General features: G+C 44.7%; 1 protein-coding gene across 1 annotated transcript; it reads right to left on the bottom strand.

The window, feature by feature from the left end:
• Positions 1-392: 392 nt before the first annotated feature.
• Positions 393-22,749, bottom strand: BLZF1 (basic leucine zipper nuclear factor 1). Its single transcript, XM_044286559.1, has 7 exons — positions 22,675-22,749; positions 15,900-15,955; positions 10,467-10,894; positions 4,399-4,598; positions 4,088-4,216; positions 1,667-1,886; positions 393-1,419 (listed from the first exon to the last, which is right to left on the bottom strand). The coding sequence occupies exons 2-7, from the start codon at positions 15,904-15,906 to the stop codon at positions 1,237-1,239; spliced, it is 1,167 nt and encodes a 388-aa protein (XP_044142494.1). The 5' UTR covers positions 15,907-15,955; positions 22,675-22,749; the 3' UTR covers positions 393-1,236.
• Positions 22,750-23,416: the final 667 nt, after the last annotated feature.

The following is a 23,416-nucleotide window of genomic DNA, read 5'->3' as shown; positions in this document are numbered from 1 at the left end:
ACTGTACTGTGCCGGCAGCAGGGAGCGCACGGCGTCATAGCAACTAGTGACGCCGTGCGCTCCTGCTCTCAGGAGGGATCCAGGCCGCGGTTCCACGGCCGTGAAACACGGCCGTGTGCATGGGGCCTTAGGCTCAATTCACAACACGGTTAGAATGTACATTGGTTCTACTAAACTATACCTCTATACAGGCTTAGGTCCTTTCCGTATTGGTCGTTCCGTATACGGTCGTTTCCGTTTTGTGGACTGCATTTGCAGATCCGCAATACATGGGTGCCGTTCCGTGGGCATTCCGCATCACGGATGCGGACCCATTCACTTGAATGGGTCCGCAAATCCGTTGATGCGGAACTGAAGCACGGAACGGAACCCTACGGAGCGCTTCCGTGGGGTTTCGTCCCGTACTTCCATTCCGCAAAAAGATAGAACATGTTCTATCTTTTTGCGGAACGGCCGGATCACGGACCCATTCAGGTTAATGGGTCTGCGATGCGGCTGTCCCACGGACTGTGTTCGTGCATTGCGGCCCGCAGCACGACCACGGGGTGCACATGTTCGTGTGCAGGGGGCCTTACAGTTGGATATGTTACTCATAATTCCGATTGTAAAAAAATTATGATATACTGGCCCAACAGAAGCCAAACCGGCCTGCTTGTGGCCTGTTAGGTGAACAGAGTCATGTGGATTTGCTGAGCATACACGCATATAGGGGCACTAAATCAGACATGAACTTATTCACAAGGTACAGTCAAATTAAGGTTTATTGGTGTGTTAACTGCAACTAAACCAGGAACTGTAATTGCATTATTAATCCACAATTTGACAGCACCATGTGAAAAGACCCTAAGAAGAGTTTTTTTTTTAAGCAGTTGCAATGAATACTTTTATTTTTGGCATATGTATCAATCAGTTGAAACACTGAGGTTTAGTAAGACCCCTATAAATTCAATGTGTAAGAACACTGCAGAATAAATAACGATAAAATAATTTCAATTGTCCCTGGGGAGAAAAATACTGAAAAAAAACTATTTCATAAAGACTGCAAAATGGAATGACCTAGTTGTGTCAAAGCACCTCAATAAACACTTAAAAAATATCTAGCCTGAAAATCCCGCAACAGCAGAACATTCACGATTTCCCTCAGTTTTATTGCACTGAGCCGGTGCCTGAGTATAGAAGTTATTGCCATTAGACTAGCATTGTCTTCACCACTGCTAAAAGGAGGGTTGTGCCCATCTATAAAGCGATCAGTTCTCCCTGGCAGTGATTGCAGCAATTGAAGGTGATGTTCTCGTATCTGGTATAGGGGTGAAATCGTCCAATATTTTTTTTTGCCGCTAAGAAGGAAGGTGAGGACTCTGAGAAAGAAATATCTGGAGACGTTTCAGAACATGCGATGGGATCCTGAGCCTTCAGTATCTGAAACATAACAGAAACAGCACAAATGAATATGGCTGGCCACCAAACTGAAAATACTGACCACTTAAAGTGAAGATTCACATATTGTATACCAGAAAATGGAGTATACAGAGGAGGCACTTGGCACTGCAGTAAGAAGAGAACTGGCACTGTTACAGAAGACGGACAACCCCTGTGCTTGTCAGTTACAGAAAATAAACAGCGCCAGTAACATTTCTGGAAAAGAAAGAAAAGTAAGGAAACTTACCATTTCAGCCATTTTTTCTGCAAGAGTACTACAAAATTCAATTGTTTGCGAAGTATGTTTGGGGCTCTCTGATCCAGTATTTCCAATAAGGTGAGACTTTACAGCCACCGCCAGGTTCCGATTTGCTGCCACCAGTTCAGTGGTAGAGTACGGCTGAGCAATGGGGTAATAGGTCTGCTGTCTTCCCCACTGCAGCGAGATGAGAAGCTCTTCTAATACTCTGCAGAAGAAGCACGTTACGGTCAAATAAAACATGCCAACTAAAGGATAGTAATAAAACATAGTGCACAATATACAACAGCAGAGCAGCATGCGGACTCTGGTCCAGTCAGAACATCTACTGGATTTCTTGTCCATAGGGTAATGATTGTCATGTGGAAATATGCTATAACCATAACTCCACAAAATCAAGGTAGGTAATGTGACCAAAACATATTTTTAGTAAATATTGGTATTCTTATTTTCTATGGCTTTATCTATAATAGTAGTGAACTGCAGGATTATTTTATCGGAGTCCCAGTTCTGTTCTGTAGAGATCACATTATCATCATAGGCTGATTACAATGACAGGTATTACCGTATCTATCTAAATATATAAACATTACACACTTAACAAGGGGTGATGCCACAGCTTATCTACTTCCTCCACAGTTCTCACTGTGATTTCGTAGTAAAGAGATCACAGAGAGGCACGGAGCATTATCAATCATGTTACTGCTCCGTGCCTCTGCAGTCTGCATCGGGTCTTGGCACTCTTTCACGGAGCGGATGTCACGCACGGCATCCGCTCGTGTGAAACAGCCCTTACAGTGGAAATGGTACAAATTACCAAAAAAATAAAAATAAATTCAGTATCCTCCCGAGGTCTTTTAATGACACTTTCAGGGACGTATGTGCTAAAAATAATTTTAAAAAATATATAAGAAAAATGCAAAAAAATAAATACGGCCATAGTTTATCACTACGTTCAAAAAGAGCGATAGAAAATAAGGAACTCGCTTAAATTATTTTTTTTTTTGCATATTTAAAGAATACGGAGCCACAGTTTGAAAAAATAAAAAAAATATAAATATATATTTTGTTGTTGCAATTTTACACAAAAAAAATAAAATAAAATAAAAATTCCCCAAACACCCAGATTATTAAAAAGCCCCCAGTGCCATGTAAGAAAGTCATAAAAATTATTTTTGTACTCCAACAAATTAAAAAATGTAAACCGTTAAACCACCATTATGTTCTAAATCACAAGCAAAGAGTCTAGTATGGTCATTAAAGGGGTTTTCAGAGATTTTATACTGATAGATAGGTCATCAATATCTGCTCGTGGGGGTCCGACACCCGCCACTCCTGCCGATTAGCTGTTCGAGAAAGCAACGGCACTCGCAGTAGTGACTATGCAACATATGTTTACAACAATAAACTGGGTAGCTTAGTTTGGTCAGTGTACTGTGCCATGTGCCACCTGTGCAGAGGGAGGGGGGACTAGGGGCTCACCAGGGATTCACCTATTCTTCTCTGGGCTAGTTCAAGTCTGTATATGTGTGAAAACTGTTAATTAACAGCTGTTAGCAGAGCTGCATCTCAAGGAAAATGGCTTCCATCATAATCATGTACAGAAAATTGAATAAAAAAAAGTAAAATCAGAAAATGACGGGGGGGGAAAAAAGTTTCACCATCTCTTCTAAAGTAGGATAAATTATGTAGGTGATATAGTAAACCTGGGAGATATGTTTCACTTAAAGGGGTGCTCTGGATAGGTCATCAATATGAGACTGGAGGGGGTCTGACTCCCGGGACCCCCACCGGTCAACTGCATGAAGAGGCCACAGCACTTAATGGACTTTATGTTCATTAATCACATGGCCTAGGCACAGCCAAATTCACGTGAATGGGGCTGAGCTGCAATATCAACCACCGCTGCTATAAACTGTATGGCACTGTGTGAGGCGGCAGTGGGGCTCACGAGAGCACTGCAGCCTCCTCAAACAACTGATTGGCGTGGGTTCTGGGAGTCACACCACCGCTGATCTCATATTGATGACTAGGGATGACCGAATGAAACATCCGAAGTCGATTCGCATAAAACTTTGTTCTAATACTGTACGGAGCAAGAGCTCTGTATTAGAATGTATTCGCTTCGAGTTCGGGAAATGTTTTTTTACAGTGCAAATTAATTTATGAAGTTATTGCGCAAAGTCTCGCGAGACTTCGATGAGCCAAAGTTATTGCTTTGCGGAGCCAATACATTCTAATAGTGAACGGAGCTCCTGCTCCGTACAGTATTAGAACGTTTTATGCAAATCGACTTCAGATGTTTCATCCGAAGTCGATTCGCTCATCCCTATTGATGACCTATCCTCAGGATAGGTCCTCAATATATAAATTCTCGAGAAACCTTCTAATAAACCAACAACGTCTTACTTTTGTGTTAGTGACATTTCTTGCCGATATTGGTCTCTTTCACTTAACAAATCTTGAAGCGCACTTTGAGTCTCTCTATTTTGCCTCTGAAGATTTGCCCTTATGTTGGTGAGCTCATCTGCCATAACTCTGCAATACAAAGAGAAGAAATATCAGTATCACTGTGCCAAGGACTTTACACCACAAAGTTTCAACACTTGACAAAAGGGCCCATGCTTTATAAGGGAGGACTAAAAGGTGTGCACAAACTTTAGACATATGTTTCTCCCACTGTGTAAGTATAAGTTCCAGAATCCATGATCTGACTTTACCGGCTGGCAAGAAACTTGCTTCTCCATACGTCACACTGAATTGACATGCGTTCCAGCTGCTCAGATAGCTGCGCTGTATTCCGTGCCAACGCTTCATTCTCTAAAATGAGTTGGTTCTTTTCTCGAGCAATGCGCTCAAAATGGTACTGTAAATCATCACCAACAGAGGCCACCAGTAACTTCTTCAATTCTCTGTTAACCTTTAAAGAGAAGATAAATGGCTGTTAAAAAACACACTCAAGTAATGATCATAAAGAGCAGGCTGAAACATTTGCTTCCTAAATGCAATATTAAGACATCTGAACAATTTCCTTTAAAGGTTTCCAAGCATTTTGTTGCAGTAGAGTATGTGCAACCTCTTGACATAGCTGGTAGAGCTGCTGCTTCTACTACAAGATCTAACAAAGCACACAGTCATTTATGAACACCAGTGTTTTCAGGTGTAAATCTTGGTAAATTTGCCAGGGACGATGTTTCAGGCAAATGCGGAATAAACTGGACGTAAAAACAAAAGTGCGAAACGGGTCTCGTAACAATTATTACACCAAAAGCTGTTGTAAAAAACTAGTCTGTATGGGGATGAGGGATGGCATTAGTGATCTCTCCTCCCCATACTGTGGAGGAGATTGCTGCATGTAAATGCAGCAGTCTCCTCCACTGACGAGCAGGCGTTTGCCGGGAAGGAATGTTTCCTTCCTGACAATCACCTGCTAAATTGTTCCGTGTAAAGGGACCTTCAGTTGTAGGGAGGGACAGAGATTGTTCAGGAAAGATCCAAGTGGCTGGGAGAGAAATCATCCATGTTATCAAGGAGGTCAGATTACACAAGCAGAAACTATCAATGTACTTAGGGAGGAATGCAGACAAAAGGCTGTCTTAAAGGAGCCATCAATTTCAACATACTAAAAAACGCTTTAAGGGGGCGGTGGGAGAGCCCAGAGGTCCCGTATGAGTGGAGAAAGGGAGACCACCTGCAGCGTACTGTGTGTTCATGTGTGGAGGATCAAACATTTCTCAGCTTCACTCTCTGTCAACACAAGTCAGAAGCTGTGCCAGTGCATGGGGGCAGTGAAAGCAGCAACATGCTGGACACACAGGTCTCACATCCATGCATTTACTACTGTGATCACCCGAACCCAGACAGATTTATTTCTTCCCAGCGGCACATCCCTATTTACACAGGGCGATTAGCTGCAACAATGATTTTAAGTGGCGCATAAAAGATACAATCACCTGAATGAGCATTTGTGACAGTGCGCATGTTAGACTGTGCTCCATTCAAGCATGGGATAGGAGAACTCCATTCTCATGAGGGCCCGACTGCTCTGCGATAGGAGATAAGTTATCACTCTGGGAGTCTCAGTCTTGGGAGCTGGGAGATAAAGCAGTTTAAACATATCTTGGTGGATTCTCATGCACCTTGCATGACCAAGGAGGAGAAGTTTTAATGCCCCCAGCGATGGTAATGCAAGTGCCATGGGGTGGTACCTTCATGTGCAATGCCCCATGACCTCTGCAATGAAAGCTTCCCCTCTGAGCAATGACTCTAGCATCCAACCAGGAGACCTCTACAGCCGTCCCTTAGAGGGGAGGGGGTGGTATGCCTTCAGTGCAGAGAGCCAGGGACACTCCACATGAAGGTAAGCCTCCATGGAACTAGTGATGAATGAGCCACACCAAGTTTTGTTTAACTCCTTCAGCCTCAGTGACGTACCCGTACGTCATAGTGGTTTGAGGTAGTGTATGGATCGGGCTGCTGCAGTGAGCCGGCTCCATATGCGGCAGGTGCCGGATGTATCATACAGCTGGCACCCAGCCGCAATGACGGGAAACCCCATCATTTAACCCCTCAGTGAGGCGAGGCAAGGCAGAGGGATGCGGCAATGAAATCGGGGGACTCCGATGCTGCTGAAGCAATTCAGGCATCCATAGGTCTTTATTATGGTGAATAGGACAAGGGAACAAAAGATCCCAAAGTTCAAGCTCCCTAAGGGGGCTAATGGTCATTAAATAAAAAGTAAAAAAAAAAAAAAAAATATTAAAAGTTTAAATCACCTCCCTTTCCCCAATTTACATCTAAAAATATATTAACAATACAAATAAAATATCAGATATCGCTGCGTCTGAAAACATCTGAACTATTAAAATATTTAAAAAATATTGATGTGAGGTGAACACTGTAACAGAAAAAAAAAAAACACACGATTCGCCATTTTTTTTGTCAATCCCCCCCCCCCCCCCCAAAAAAATGGAATAACAGTGATCAAAAAGTCGTATGTACCACAAAAATAGTACCAATAAAAACATATGGGGTCATTTATCAAACTGGTGTAAAGTACAACTGGTTTAGTAGCCCATAGCAACCAATCAAATTCAACCTTTTCCAAAGAAGCTGTCAAAAATAAAAGGAGGAATCTGATTGGTTGCATGGGGCAAGACCCCAATAGTTCGTCCCACAAAAAAAGCCCACATGCAGTTCTGTGGATGGAAATATAAAAAAGATATGACTGTCAGAAAATGGTGTTGCAAAGAAAATTTTCATTTTTTTCAACATATTATTATTTTTTTTTTAAAGTAGTAAAACGAAAAAAAAAAAATAATATACAAGTTTGGTATCTCTGTATTTGGGTTGAGGCACAGAATAAGAACATCATATTGAACTAGGACTGCAGCAAAGGATTATTTTAGCAATCGAGTATTCTACTGATTATTTTTACGAATAATCGAGTACTCTAATAAGAAAAAATGAATTAATAGACTGTTTCCCTTTATAAAAACTCATCAGACCCCAACACCCTTTGTTCCCCCCTGTGCGATCAGCCCAAGTGCCTCAGTTCCCCCCAGTGCTGTCAGCTCTGTTCCCCCCAGTGCCTTCAGCTCTTCCCTACCCCAACCATTGCCATGTCCCCCTTCCCCAGTGCCTCCATGCCATCCACCATGTCCCCCACTCCCCCAGTTCTATCAGATCAGCCCCTCCATGCCATGTCCCCCAGCGCCATGAGCCCTATACTTACCTTTCCTGGCAGTGCGCTGACATGGAGTCCGCAGGAGACGGACCGTGTCTTCTTCCCAACATACACTGGGAGGGACCTGACATCACACACAGCGACAGCCAGCGCGCTGACTATGTGTGCACGCAAGGCCCTGGTCAGTGAAGTGCGGTGCCGACGGGAGGCCACAGAGCGGTGAGTGAGGGGCTTGACTCCACTCACGCTCCGTGGTCACGTGATTTAAATTAATCCTTGATGCAGGGAAACTGAATTGAGGATTTTTTTGCATCGATTACAAGTTGCGGCCCGACTTTGAATGCTGTGATGTCGAAACCCCAAAAACATTGGCGTAAGTTTTTTTTTTTTCAATTTAACCCCACAAAAATTTTTTTTTGGGTTTTCCATTAACAGACATTGTAAATTAAATTAAGTGGTGCCCTTAAAAAAATACAACTTATCCCGAAAGAAATAAGCCCACGGTCCTATGGCTATATGTGGTACCTTGGAACCAAACCAGAAAAATTGTTTTTTTTCAGTACAAATTAATTTATGAAGTTATTACCTGAAGTCTCGAGAGACTTCGCGAAGCAATAACTTCAGCTCAGAGGCAATACATTCTAATACTGTACGGAGCTCCTGCTCCGTACAGTACTGGAATTAAGTTTTATGCGAATCGACTTCGGGTGACTTCCGAAGTCGATTTGCTAATGCCTAGTAATAAATAATACATTTATAGCCTCCTTCATGGCGTCACATAGTCAAATGAAAAGGCAAGGAAACTGGTCCCGTTGCCCTTTCAAGCATAAGAAATGGTGCAATGACATGTTATGTGATTTATTGCTCACTGGGCTGTAAATGCTTCATGTTCATTTCACACTTTGTACTGTTCCCGATATTAAATCCACTGCTTAAATGTCATAAATCCTAAAGAATTACAACCATCCAGAACAATGATTCTACGCCGGGGAGGGGGAATTATGTGGAGGCTTATCAAAAGTGAACTCCTGTCAAATGTAGCGTGGAAAAAGAACAGAAACAATGGTAAATGGTGTAAAAAATACTAAGCTGATGACAAAAGGTAACCCGGGCTCCGGTCACACATCATGGAGTCATAAGGTGAACGTCAGATGCCAGGACACACGGAAGATGATAATTACACTCACCGATAATCGGATTTTCCAGACCCCACAACGAGAAAGAGAGAAAGAAAGAGAGAGAGAGAGAGAGAGAAAAAGAGAGAGAGAGAGAGAGAGAAAAGAGAGAGAGAGAGAAAAGAGAGAGAGAGAGAAGAGAGAGAGAGAGAGAGAGAGAGAGAGAGAGAGCAGGGATACAGAGAGAGAGAGAGAGAGAGAGAGAGAGAGAGAGAGAGAGAGAATACACCCCCAGGGACAGGAAACCTGCAGAATAATTTTTGGGGTGACACCCAGTGCAACTTAACCAGAGAGGGAATAAGCAAGGGTGCTGTCCAGGGCTGTGGAGTCAGAGGCAATTTTGGCTACCTGGAGTCGGCAAAAATGAAGTTATAATTGAAGGGAATTTGTCACCTACTTTTAGCATTTTAAGCTTTCACCATTGCCATGTTCAATAAAAGTACCTTATTTCCTGCAGTGGTCTTCTTACTTTATTTTGTTTTGTCATTTTGATTTAAAAAAATATATTTTTCTGATATGCTAATGAAGCTCCAAGGTGCCCAGGGGGTGTTTTTTTTCCTCTCTGGAGCCCAGTGACGCCCCACTCCCTGCAGTGCCCAGCCCGCCTTAATTTGAAGCCCAAGAACGCCTCCTTGTCCTGAAATAACCTCCCACAGCCCCAGAAAACGGTTCCACCCCCTTGCCACGTCATCTTCTACCTTCAAGAAATGCCCCGTTTTTCTTCCTGTCGGCCACCATTAATCTTGCGCAGGCGCAGTACCGTCTGCGCGATCATCAAGCTCCTGAGGCAACAGCGCTCAGATTACGTCACTGGGCTCGGCGCATGCCCAGTGAGACTTTTGAGGCTTGTTGCCCTGAGGAGCTTGATGATCGCACAGATGGTACTGCACCTGCGCGAGATTTCTGGCGACTGACAGAATATTATTGTGCCAGATTGTGTCAGTGAAAACGGATCAGTTTGGCTCAGTCTCATCAGACGGACATCAAAACGCGGCAAACAGTGGTGTCGTTTTGGTGTCCGTCTCTAAAGCAGAATGATGACTGAACTGTATATACTGAGGAACTAGGGAAGGCTGGAAGCCTCTGTATGTTACACACCGGCATCTTCAGCGCTCAGTAGAACTGAAGACGGAGTCTCCTTACCAACGTTGTTAGAGCTTTGCTAAGAAGACTCTTTACATCCTATTTTCTAGTATAAAGAACCATCTTTCCCAATACAGTATATTACATAAATGTTTGATATCCCTGTCCCTACACTATATTAAAAATAAACTGAAATGAGAGGTGCACTTTAATTGTTCCTCTATCTTTGCTCGAGTCTGTGTTCGCATAATTTGCACCAAATTGACCAAATTTGGCGTATCTTTAAACCTAACACTTATGTCTAGAAATGTTACACCAATTTTCCAGCTCCATTCCCATACTGAAGTGAGTTTGTGGCTTTAAAAAAAAAAAAAAAGTCTCAATGATGTATATGGAGTGGAAATCATTAACATACCAAACCACATCCACTTTTCAAAACTGGAACGAGTGGTGCAAAAAGTCTAAAAAACTTTGCACAAGTGACAACAAAAACTTGCAAAGCTTGGAGGCTGTATTACACTGGCCGATATTTCGTCTGATAATGGCTAACGAGCGTTTGCATGACTGCTCGTTGGCGATCATCTTGCAAGGTAATACTGCCACAGATTGCCCGATGAAAAAGCAGCGCTCTTTCGATCTGCCGCCAGCAAACCATTACACAGCATGGGGATGAGCTATGGTATTACTAATCCCTGCATGTAATAGCAGCGGTCTCCTCCGCTAGCAGGCAGGGAATTGCCGGGAGGGAACGCTTCCTTCCCGATACAGGCTTTATATTTCAACTTTTTGAAGCCAGAATTGTGGCGTACAGGGCTCCCTCTCTGTGGTAATCCAGTAGTCTTACCTCAGTCTGGACTTTCAGCTGGTTGGAAAGACCTTCCTTGTCTTGTAGTAACCTCCTCTCCGAATTCTTTAGTTTTTCTAGAGTGCTCTTCATTTCTGAGAGCTGTTTCCATGGCTCAGTTACACAGTTCAGGACTCCAGCTTTACTATGTCCATGGACCTCCTGGGATTTAGCCTGCCTAGTCAGGACCGTGTGGGTTATTGCTGACTTGGGGATGATGAGTCGGACTGCTTCCACCTCTATTGCTTTCTCTATCTGGATTTTACCCAGCTGAAGAACACCGGGACTTATGGATGGGGCTGGAGAACTTTTTCTTTTCGGGCTGTGAGCCGTCTTGGTGTGCGATGCTGTAATTTCGACAGATTTTAAAGTCTTCTCTGTCTCCATCCCATCCCCGGTCCCACGGATAGGCGGAGACGTTAACATTGCTAAAATAAAGTACAAGAATTCATAGTGAGAACCATAAAAGTATTTCAGTTTAGTTCCTAAGAGGCTTGATGTTTATGGAAAAGATAAGAAAATGATGCCAGCAATCTTTTGTATAAGGGGCGGTGCATGTGGTAACTGTCCCAAATAATGAAATGTAAGGAAGGATCCCGGCACTCATCAATTCCATTGAAATGTCTTTTATTACTAATGTGACAGTCTCTGTATGAGTCACCAGTACGCTGTATGAGCTACTGACGCATTTCTGGAAAAGGACCGTGTCACAGCTGCAGCAGCTTTACTGAAGGTTCAGACATCTGAATGGACAATGCCACACAATTCTCTTTCTCAGGGGCTTGAAGCCAATGATGACATCATTATCTATCCTTGTGAGTTGTCACACTTACCGTATAGTTTTGTGACACTTTCATGCTGTCAGTTATTAGCATATGCAGCACTTAAAGGGAACCTGTCACCGGGATTTTGTGTATAGAGCTGAGGACATGGGTTGCTAGATGGCCTCTAGGACATCCGCAATACCCAGTCCACATAGCTCTGTGTGCTTTTATTGTGTGAAAAAAACTAATTGATACATATGCAAATTAGCCTGAGATGAGTCAGGGACAGAAATTTTACACAATAAAAGCACACAGAGCTATGGGGACTGGGTATTGCAGATGTGCTAGCGGCCATCTAGCAGCCCATGTCCTCAGCTCTATACACAAAATCCCGGTGACAGGTTCCCTTTACTGAGCACAAGTCTCTGTCCAGCACATAAGACTCTGTTCACATCTCCTTCCTGCTACGTTTGATATACGATATATTTGAAGCCTGGATATTACACTTTTTGAATTTTTAGGCCTCTTTCACATGAGCGTGACGGATTAGGTCCGGGTGCGTTCAGGGTGCATTCAATGAAACTCGCACCATTTTGCAAGCAAGTTCAGTCAGTTTTGTCTGCAACCATCAGTGAAAACGCATTGCATCCGTACTAGCTTGCGGATGCAATGCGTTTTTCACTGAAGCCCTATTCACTTCTATGGGGCCAGGGCTGCGTGAAAAGCGCAGAATATAGAACATTCTGCGTTTTTCACGCAACACAGAACTGATGCGTTAGAAAACCGCTCATGTACACAGACCCATAGAAATTAATGGGTCAGAATTCAGTGCGGGTGCTATGCGTTCATGTTACGCATCGCACCTGCGCGGAAAACTCGCTCGTGTGAAAGGGGCCTTAGCTGTTTTATCAATGTCTGTTTCTTCTGTTACTTGCTATAGAATAGTGCTCATTACTTCTTATATCAGAGGTGCAGTCTATGGTGCACACTTTCTTTTCTGTTGGTCTTTTGTGACCCTGCAGGACTTTCACTCTACTTGCTTTAGTGAATTGGTGTTCACCCGTGTTGCTGGTGTCCTCTGCCCACCTGATCATCACAATCTAACTGTAAATCATGGAGGGTTAAAGGGTTATTCCAGGATTGACTTACCTTTTCAATTCCGCCCAGCTCTGCCGGATTTGTGAAGGGAAGCATACTTAGCTGTTCCCTGCTGCTTGTTCCCACTTACAGTACGTAAAGAAGGACTGAGCCAGAAACAAGTGGTGGAGAACAGGTATGTATGATTCCCTTCATGAATGTGGCTGGAAGTTACAAAATAAGTCAATTTTGGAATAACCCATTAAATAGGACCTGTCACCATTCCTGACATGTCTGTTTTAGTAAATATTCTTATTCCAATGAAATAATTTAGGAGCATCGGGTCTGATACCTGTGCATTGTGAATTGACAACTGTGGATGGGGGATAACTTCATATAACTGGAATAACCCTTTTGAAGGGGTTATCTGGGAATAAAATAAAATGACTGAAAATGCTTAAATCTTATTTTATAATAAATATATTTCCAAATACATTTCATCAGTTATAATGGCTCATTTTGTCTAGGGAGCAATCATCAGAGGAAACAAAATGGCTGCCGTCCTAATAGTACACACAAAACCTGTCCTAATCACTCAGGAGGACAAGATACAGTTGCAAGAAAAAGTATGTGAACCCTTTGGAATGATATGGATTTCTGCACAAATTGGTCATAAAATGTGATCTGATCTTCATCTAAGTCACAACAATAGACAATCACAGTCTGCTCAAACTAATAACACACAAAGAATTAAATGTTACCATGTTTTTATTGAACACACCATGTAAACATTCACAGTGCAGGTGGAAAAAGTATGTGAACCCTTGGATTTAATAACTGGTTGAACCTCCTTTGGCAGCAATAATTTCAACCAAACATTTCCTGTAGTTGCAGATCAGACTTGCACAACGGTCAGGAGTAATTCTTGACCATTCCTCTTTACAGAACTTTTTCAGTTCAGCAATATTCTTGGGATGTCTGGTGTGAATCACATTCTTGATGTCATGCCACAGCATCTCAATCAGGTTGAGGTCAGGATTCTGACTGGGCCACTCCAGAAGGCGCATATTTTCTTCTGTTTAAGCCATTCTGTTGTCGATTTACTTCTATGCTTTGGGTCGTGGTCCTGTTGCAACACCCATCTTCTGTTGAGCTTCAGCTGGTGGACAGATGGCCTTAAGTTCTCCTGCAAAATGTCTTGATAAACTTGGGAATTCATTTTTCCTATGATGATAGCAATCCGTCCAGGCCCTGACGCAGCAAAGCAGCCCCAAACCATGATGCCCCCACCACCATACTTCACAGTTGGGATGAGGTTTCGATGTTGGTGTGCTGTGCCTCTTTTTCTCCACACATAGTGTTGTGTGTTTCTTCCAAACAACTCAACTTTGGTTTCCTCTGTCCACAGAATATTTTGCCAGTACTGCTGTGGAACATCCAGGTGATCTTGTGCAAACTGTAAACCAGCAGCAATGGTTTTGTTTGGACAGCAGTGGCTTCCTCTGTGGTATCCTCCCATGAAATCCATTCTTGTTTAGTGTTTTACGTATTGTAGTTTCGCTAACAGGGATGTTAGCATATGCCAGAGACTATTGTAAGTCTTTAGCTACACTCTAGGATTCTTCTTCACATTATTGAGCAGTCTGCGCTGTGCTCTTGTCAGTCATCTCTACAGGACGGCCACTGCTAGGGAGAGTAGCAGCAGTGCTGAACTTTCCCTATTTATAGACAATTTGTCTTACCGTGGACTGATGAACAGCAAGGCTTTTGGAGATACTTTTATAACTCTTTCCAGCTTTATGCAAGTCAACAATTCTTAATTGTAGGTTTTCTGAGAGCTCTTTTGTGAGAGGCATCATTCACATCAGGCAATGCTTCTTGTGAAAAGCAAACCCAGAACTGGTGTGTGTTTTTTATAGGGCAGGGCAGCTGTAACCATCACCTCCAATCTCATCTCATTGATTGGACTCCAGTTGGCTGACACCTCACTCCAATTAGCTCTTGGAGATGTCATTAGTCTAGGGGTTCACATACTTTCTCCACCTGCACTGTGAATGTTTACATGGTGTGTTCAATAAAAACATGGTAACATTTAATTCTTTGTGTGTTATTAGTTTAAGCAGACTGTGATTGTCTATTGTTGTGACTTAGGCCTCATGCACACGACCGTTTTTTTTAAGGTCCGCAGGTCCGTGACCGTTTTTTCGTCCGTGGGTCTTCCTTGATTTTTGGAGGATCCACGGACATGAAAAATGAAAAAAAAATCTAAGTCAAGTTTGCCATTGAAATGATAGGAATAAACGGACACGGATCACGGACACTGATGACAATCTTGTGTGCATCCGTGTTTTTTCACGGACCCATTGACTTGAATGGGTCCGTGAACCGTTGGCCGTGAAAAAAATAGGACAGGTCATATTTTTTTCACGGCCAGGAAAAACGGATCACGGATGCGGCTGCCAAACGGTGCATTTTCCGATTTTTCCACGGACCCATTGAAATTCAATGGGTCCGCGAAAAAAAACGGAAAGCGGCACAACGGCCACGGATGCACACAACGGTCGTGTGCATGAGGCCTTAGATGGAGATCAGAAATCCATATCATTCCAAAGGGTTCACATACTTTTTCTTGCAACTGTACTTCAGAATTGAGCTAAAGAGCTGCCTCATCCACCTCCTTTTATACTACGGAAAGGGGGTGATTTAAACTTTTTCATTTTTTATATATAATTTTAATTTTATTTTTTTTTTTAAGATTTTGAAGCTCGTACTTGAGCCTACAAAATCCCAATTTTTTTTTTAATTCTGAACAATCATGGATTATTTACATCCATTATTTGCTCAGAATTGCTTATTTCCTATGTTAGCCTGCCACTTTCGGGCCAAAATTAGATTTGCAGCTTTAGGGTCCATTCACACGTCCGCAAAATGGTTCCGCATCCGTTCCGCAATTTTGCGGAACGGGTGCAGACCCATTCATTTTCAATGGGGCCGGAATGTGCTGTCCGCATCCACATTTGCGGATCCGCACTTCCGCATCCGTGCTTCAGTTTCCGCAAAAAAATAGAACATGTCCTATTCTTGTCCGCAATTGCGGACAAGAACAGGCATATTCTATTAGTGCCGGCAATGTGCGGTCCGCAAAATGCGGAACGCACATTGCCGCTTTCCGTGTTTTGCGGATCCGTGGCTCCGTGTATCCGCAAAACACATTGCGGACGTGTGAATGGAGCCTTAAGGCCCTGGGTCTCTTCAGTGAGACCTAGCGCATTAAAATAAATTACTGGCATCCTCATTGGCTGCAGAGGATGCCGGTAAGATCACGGCATCTTAAGGCTTTAATGACCGCGATTGGCATTATTGCCGGTCATGGTCATTAGCCACGGGTCTCTGCTGTTTGAAACAGCGGAGACCTGCCAGCTGCACGCGTGAGCGGGCGCCATGTTTGCCCATTGCTCCAGCGCCGTACATGTATGGCACTGGTAGCAAAGGTGTTAACTATGGAAAATTAATATTATTTTAAAATTTTTTGCTTCAATGTTTTTTACATTAGATGCAAACTAATATAAAAATTTACCGGTATAATACTTACTCGTCATGGTGTTTTCACACGGTATAATCTGACTGACTGATGAGCTTGATGCCAGGCTGAAACACACAATAGAGATATAAAGAAAAATGTCACCAGGTTTATGCTCTCTCAATTAAAAAGTGACAAGTTACTATAAAATAAAACGTATAAGAGCAAACTATTACAGTAATGCTTTCATACTAAAGCACTCAATAATAAGCAGAAAGATGTCCACTTGTTAGGCTGGGGCTACACTTAAAGGGATTCTGTCATTACATTTTAGGCCTATGACCTGAACATATGGTCAGGTCCGTACTAATAACCTGAATCCAAAACTGTCCCTATTAAATGTGCCTGTGGCTCTATTAGCACATAAAACAGGTTTTTATAACCTGTCATTCACCTACCTAAGGTGCCCAAGGGGACGTCGCTTCATACAGTGTGCCCGGCTGCACCCATCTCAGTCTGGTGCCCAGCGCTGCCTTCCCAGTTAAAACTCTCCGCCTTCCTCACCTCAGCGCCGCCTCCGCAATCGTCCGTCCCTCTCCCACGCGTGCGCACTAGGCATAACCTGAGGGACCGGACGATTGTGGAGGCGGTGCTGAGGTGAGGAAGGCGGCGATTTCAACTGGGAAGGTGGCGCTGGGCACCAGACGGAGATGGGCGCAGCCGGGCACACTGTATGAAGTGACGTCCCCTTGGGCACCTTAGGTAGGTGAATGACAGGTTATAAAAACCTGTTTTATGTGCTAATAGAGCCACAGGCAGATTTAATAAGGAGAGTTTCGGATTCAGGTTATTAGTACGGACCTGGGCATATGTATAGGTTATAGGCCTAAAATGTCATGACAGAATCCCTTTAAGACACAGTGTAGGAATCTCCTACAGATAATGCAAACTTTTGTAGTTGGCTTAAAGGGGTTGTCAGGGTTCAGAGCTGAACCCGGACATCCCTCTATTTTGACCCCGGCAGCCCCCCTGACATGAGCTTTGGAGCAGTTCATGCTCCGATGCTCTCCTTTGCCGGATCTCAGTGCCGGGACCGCGCTCCCAGCCCGCATGCGCAGTAAAGGGCTGCTGTAGCGTGATCCCGGCTTCGGCTCGTACACTCAGCCGGCTTCAGTTTCGCTACTGCGCATGCGCCCGGCATCTTCTGTAACTGTGCTAGTATGTAAGGCTGGCGGACGCATGAGCAGTAGCGAAACTGAAGCCGGCTGAGTGTACAAGCCAGAGCCGGGATCGCGCTACAACAGCCCTTTACTGCGCATGCGGGCTGGGAGAGCGGTCCCGGCACCGAGATCCGGCGTGTCAATAAAGGCGGCGGGAGGTGGGGAGAGCAGGATTGGAGACGCCTAGGCCGCTGCCCCTTGACTTCAAACCTGACTTGAAGCAGGGGGCAGCGGCTGAATAAAACATTGATTTCTCAAGGAGGCTAGATGCGGCTAAACGATGAAAAAGTGCATTAGGAAACTACTCTGCAGCACTATAAGGTACTATTAACAGCTTAGTAAGCGATTTTTTTGGTGACAGGTTCCCTTTAAAAAAGTAGACTTGCTGTTTCGTAGGAATTTATCATTTGTTAGCTTCCACATGCAAAGCGTCTCTTGCCATGGTCCCGGCTGCGCGCCCTTAGGCTTTGGCTGAGTCAAATCGGGCAAGATCTGTTAGATTGAGTTCCTAGGGAACTTTTTTTTTTTATAATTTTCTACAATAATGTTAGCTGGGAATTTTTTGTGTGATTACACGATGTACACTTTGAGGTTTTCAGCAAAGAACATTATATTTTCCAAAACTGCCTGTAGAGCTCTTTGGCTGGTCAAGTGATATGGCATCCAAGATTCATTTTCGCTCCCTGCCTGTCTATTTTTTGGGGAAAGAATTAAAAGTGTTAAAGGATCTCAGTGAGGATAAAGGAAATTCTCTCATTAAATTCCTGTGAAGAACAAGCAGCAGAGAGGAGGGGAAGCAAGCTGCGGTTTTGTGTTCGGTCATCGAAACGAAACAAACCACATTCGTCACTAAAAACAACGCAAGTCAATGTTACTGGATACATTTTTTTCGGATCTGTCCCCCATTGACTTCACACTGGCGTTTTGGCTTTCCGTTTGTGAGATCCGTTCAGGGCTCTCACAAGCGGTCCAAAACGGATCAGTTTGGCCCTAATGCATTCCGAATGGAAAAGGATCCGCTCAGAATGCATCAGTTTGCCTCCGTTCCGCCCTGGAGGCGGACACCAAAACGCTGCTTGCAGCATTATGGTGTCCGTCTGATGAAACTGAGCCAAACCGTCCTGGCAAACAATGTAAGTCATTGGGGACGGATCCGTTTTCACTGACACAATCTGGCACAATAGAAAATGGATCCGTCCTCCATTGACTTTCAATGGTGTTCAAGACGTCTTGGCAATGTTACAGATAATACAAATGGATCCGTTCATGACGGATGCATGCGGTTGTATTATTGTAACGGATCAGTTTTTGCAGATCCATGACGGATCCGCCCAAAACGCAAGTGTGAAAGTAGCCTTAGGCTGAGTTCACATGGGCGAGTATTCCACACGGGTGCAATGCAGGAGGTGAACGCATTGCACCCGCACTGAATCCGGACCCATTCATTTCTATGGGGCTAGGCACATGAGCTGTGATTTTCACACATCACTTATGCATTGCGTGAAAATCGCAGCATGCTCTATATTGTGCGTTTATCACGCAACGCAGGCCCCATAGAAGTGAATGGGGCTGCGTGAAAATCGCAAGCATCCGCAAGCAAGTGCGGATGCGGTGCGATTTTTTACGCATGGTTGCTAAGATGACAGTCTACTCACTGTATTATTTTCTCTTATAACATGGTTATAAGGGAAAATAATAGCATTCTTTAATACAGAATGCTTAGTAGGTGGTCAATTGAGGGTTAAAAAATAACTCACCTTCTCGTCTTGATCGCGTAGCTGCCGATCTCTTCTCACTTCTTTATCATGAGCTGCTGGCTAAAGGACCTGTGGTGACGTCATATCACATGGTCCAATCACATGATCCATCACTGTGGTGATGGACCATGTGATTGGACCATGTGATCTGACGTCACCACAGGTCCTTTAGCAGGCAGCTCATGATTAAAGAAGTAAGGAGAGACTGCCAGCTACGCAATCAAGACGAGAAGGTGAGTTCATTATTTTTTTTAACCCTCAATTGACCACCTACTAAGCATTCTGTATTCAGAATGCTATTACTTTCACTTATAACCATGTTATAAGGGAAAATAATAACATCTACACAACACTGAACCCAAACCTGAACTTCAGTGAAGAAGTTCGGGTCTGGGTACCACAGTCGGTTTTTTATCACACGCGTGCAAAACGCATTGCACCCACGCGATAAAAACTGAACAACAGAACGCAATCGCAGTCAAAACTGACTGCAATTGGGTACCTACTCGCGCGGGTTTGCCGCAACGCCCATCCGGACACGGTCTTGAGAACTCAGCCTTACACTGTTTTTACCAACGGATCTGGTTTGTTCCATTTTGATTTAACAAAAACGCATCCTAACTGATCGGGTGCATCCTGAAGTATTAAATCAAACTAAACCGTTTTGCTCTGCCAGATCTCAAAACCGGAAACCGAAGTGCAGATGTGAAATTTGTCTTATTCTGTCGTTTTTGCCGTTCTGAAGCCAGAAAACAAGTGGCACCTCATTATAGATTGAAGATTTCTAAACAAATTTCTAAAGAAAACCTTCTTCAGAATGGATTCTATAAGATCGGTTACCGCAATTCTCCAACAAGGCAGCTATTGCGCAAAAGTAGATCTGGTCCGGGCATACTTTCATATTCCATCAGAACAGATCAAAGGAAACATCTGAGGATGGCTGATGACTACCACCTCAAACCCTGCATTATCCATTCACCACCTCCCTTTTAGGCCTCATGCACACGACCGTTGTTTTGGTCCGCATCTGAGCCGCAGTTTTTGCGGCTCGGGTGCGGACCTATTCACTTCAATGGGGCCGCAAAAGATGAGGACAGCACTCCGTGTGCTTTCCGCATGCGTTGCTCCTTTCCGTGGCCCTGCAAAAAAAATATAATATGTCCTATTCTTGTCCATTTTGCGGACATTTCTACAATGGGCCGCCTGTTCCTTTCTGCAAATTGCGGACCGCAAAAAAATTGAACAGTCGTGTGCATGAGGCTTTAGGATAACATCGACACCTCGTGTGTTCTCCAAGGTCACTTTAGTCTTGGTTGCATCTCTGAGACTGCATGGTATACAGACAGTTCGGTATTCGGACAACTGGCTGATCGTGAGCGCAGTACATTGTAAAGCAGATGTGCTTTGTATCACACTCAGCCCTATTCATTTCAATGTGGCTGAGATGTGCCTAGTGTCATCACTGGTCTAGGATAAGCTCGAGGCACTACTGCGAGCGCTGTGGTCTTCCCAAACAGGTGATCGCGGGGGTCCTCTGTGCTGGACCCCCACCGATCAGATACTAATTACCTAACCCTGAGGAAAACCCCTTTAACTTATCCCCTATCCAGAGTCACCCAAATGTATGGCGCTGCTAGTCAAGCAAGTGCGCCATTCATTCTCTATGGGACTGCTAAAGACCGCCAAATTCTGCACTGAATGAAATGTCAGCAAGCATGCTCAACCAGACGGTCCATTCACTCAGGACCCCCATCCCCTGGTGATCAATTAGTGGGCGTCCCTGTGCTAGGACACCCAACAATCAGATGATTATCGCCTATCCACAGAATGTGGGAAAATCCAGGGTTCCGGGATTTTAATTAGTTCTTAATGATAGAATCAGCTTGTTTACTTACGGCCGGGGTACAAAAGGGGTCATGAGCGCCGCTGCAGCAGTGATCGAACTTGTGTTTTCAAGGTTGGCGTACAAGGTTCGGGCTATCTAAGAACTCTGTTATGGATTCCGCTAACTTACGGTCCGTGCTAGCGGAACCCATAACGGAATTCTTAGTTAACCAAACCTTGTACGCCGAACTTGAAAACAGAAGATCGCTTAACACTAGTCACCACTGAGGCCAGTCGTTGGCTGCAGCAGTGCACATGACCCTGTCTATACTTCCCGGAAGATCGCGGAGCAGATGAGTACGAGTCGTTCATTAAGTGCCATGTGCTAAAGGGGCAAATTTTGGAAAACCCGCAACTTTGGTTACAGGACATCAAGTCGCTCAAAGGCTGTGCGATTTACCTGCAGCTTGCATTAGTGAGCTGTCTGGTGACAAGCAGAAATCCAGCAGGTATCTAGTCGTGGGTCACAATGCGAGAATCAATAGACGCGACATTTCTAAAACTGAATGGAAGCCATGACCTATCAACTAGGGGTGCACCGAAATTTCGGCAGCCGAAAATATCGTCCGAAAATGCACCTAATCTGTTTCTGCCGATAGTTGTACATATCGGCCGGAAATAGCGGGGAGGGACTGGGAGGAGGAGCTGGGGGCCGGTGCGTTCACTGTTCTCTGGCCCCCAGCTCCAGTAGTTATAAAATGTGTGCAATTAATAAGCATTCTATTCATGAGGCCCCCTCTGCAGTATTACATTCAATACAGCCACATCCTACTCACAGGGCTGTGCTGGCCGGCCGGGCAGACGAGCGGCAGCGTCACGACTGACGTCACATGCCTGCGCCGCCTCCTTCATTCAGAAAGTAGGCCGGGCACATGACGTCAGTTGTGACGCTGCCGCTCCACTGCCCGGCCGGCCAGCATTAAGATGACAGCCCTGTGAGTAGGATGTGGCTGTATTGAATGTTCTACTACAGAGGGGGCCTCATGAATAGAATGCTTATTAATTGTACACATTTTATAACTACTGGAGCTGGGGGCCGGAGAACAGTGAACGCACCGGCCCCCAGCTCCTCCTCCCAGTCCCTCCCCGCTATTTTCTATTAATTGTACACATTTTATAATAACTAGTCTGTACTGGAGCGGCAATGGGGGGGGGGTTCTGTGGATGGCACTGTTATGGGGTGGGTGGGGGTCTGTGGGTGGCACTGTTATGGGGTGGGTGGGGGTCTGTGGATGGCACTGTTATGAGGTGGGGGGGTCTGTGGATGGCACTGTTATGGGGTGGGTGGGGTCTGTGGGTGGCACTGTTATGGGGTGGGTGGGGGTCTGTGGATGGCACTGTTATGGGGTCGGTGGGGGTCTGTGGATGGCACTGTTATGGGGTAGGTGGGGGTCTGTGGATGGCACTGTTATGGGGTCGGTGGGGGTCTGTGGATGGCACTGTTATGGGGTCGGTGGGGGTCTGTGGATGGCACTGTTATGGGGTGGGTGGGGGTCTGTGGATGGCACTGTTATGGGGTGGGTGGGGGTCTGTGGATGGCACTGTTATGGGGTCGGTGGGGGTCTGTGGATGGCACTGTTATGGGGTCGTTGGGGGTCTGTGGATGGCACTGTTATGGGGTGGGTGGGTAATTGATTTATTAAATTCATGAAAAAGAATTATTAATAAAATCATTAAAAAAAAAGTATTTTAAAAGTATTTGGGCAAAAAGGCAGTTTCGGTTTCGGTCAAGGGGTATCCTGAATTTTCGGTTTCGGACCAGAATTTTCATTTCGGTGCACCCCTACTATCAACCAACTTTTCCAGGATCAGACGAACAGATCTGAGAAGACCTTGGCTGAGGGTCCTATATCTACCACTGGGGTACTAGTGGGGGAGGGGAGAGGGGTACTTCTGACACTATATTTCCTCCTCTAAACCCGACAACTAGTTTGGAATATAAAGGCCTGACACAGACGCCACTGTCTCACACATTCCAGGACTTACGTGGCCGCAGGAAGCCCTCCGCACTCTCTGTTGATACTAGCAGCACGCCGCCGTGTAGCCGTGCGTCACTTCCGGGAGGGGCTTTCCTGTGCGTAGGTGACGTGTGCGTCTAGTGGGCGGGGCCAGTTTGCTTTCCGGTGTATGGCGGTTGCTAGGGAGACCCTGGACAACTGCAGTTGGCGTCTAGTGCCGGGTTACTGACAACACGACAGCAGAGAGGAGCTCGGATTAACCATGGTGAGTGATGCCAGTGACACAGATAATAACGAGAGAAGGGGGGAACGTGTGAGCTAATGTGTATAAAGTGATGGGGGTTTGGACATATCCTCTATGAAGAGCCTAATAATTGTGCTTCATCTGTATACAGCGTGTTAAAGGGCTTCCCTGGTTTGGTATAAATAAAGTTGATTGAATTGAGCCCCTGGTATGCTTAGAGGAATTGTCTAGGATGCATGCTTTTATTTTAAAGGGACCCTGATAAACATACGTTCCAACCTGGTTCACAGGCTCCCACAACCATAGTCTGATGTTATGACCATGCCATAGTGATGTTGTGTCCATAGCAACATGAGATCACGTGACTGCTCAGTAACATCACGTGACCACTGGTTTGTGCTGGACCTATGAGATGTCATTAACCTGACCAGGACTGAAGAAGAATTTAGAGGGAGGACCGTATTTCCCCAAATTCTGGAAAACATGTTGTACAAGTATGATGGTCCGGGTGCAGCTGCTGGCCTTG

Source organism: Bufo gargarizans, chromosome 3 (genome assembly GCF_014858855.1).
Source record: "Bufo gargarizans isolate SCDJY-AF-19 chromosome 3, ASM1485885v1, whole genome shotgun sequence".
In the NCBI taxonomy this organism is placed as follows: domain Eukaryota; kingdom Metazoa; phylum Chordata; class Amphibia; order Anura; family Bufonidae; genus Bufo; species Bufo gargarizans.
The sequence above is the reverse complement of the archived record's forward strand: the minus strand, read 5'-3'. Positions and strand labels throughout refer to the sequence as shown.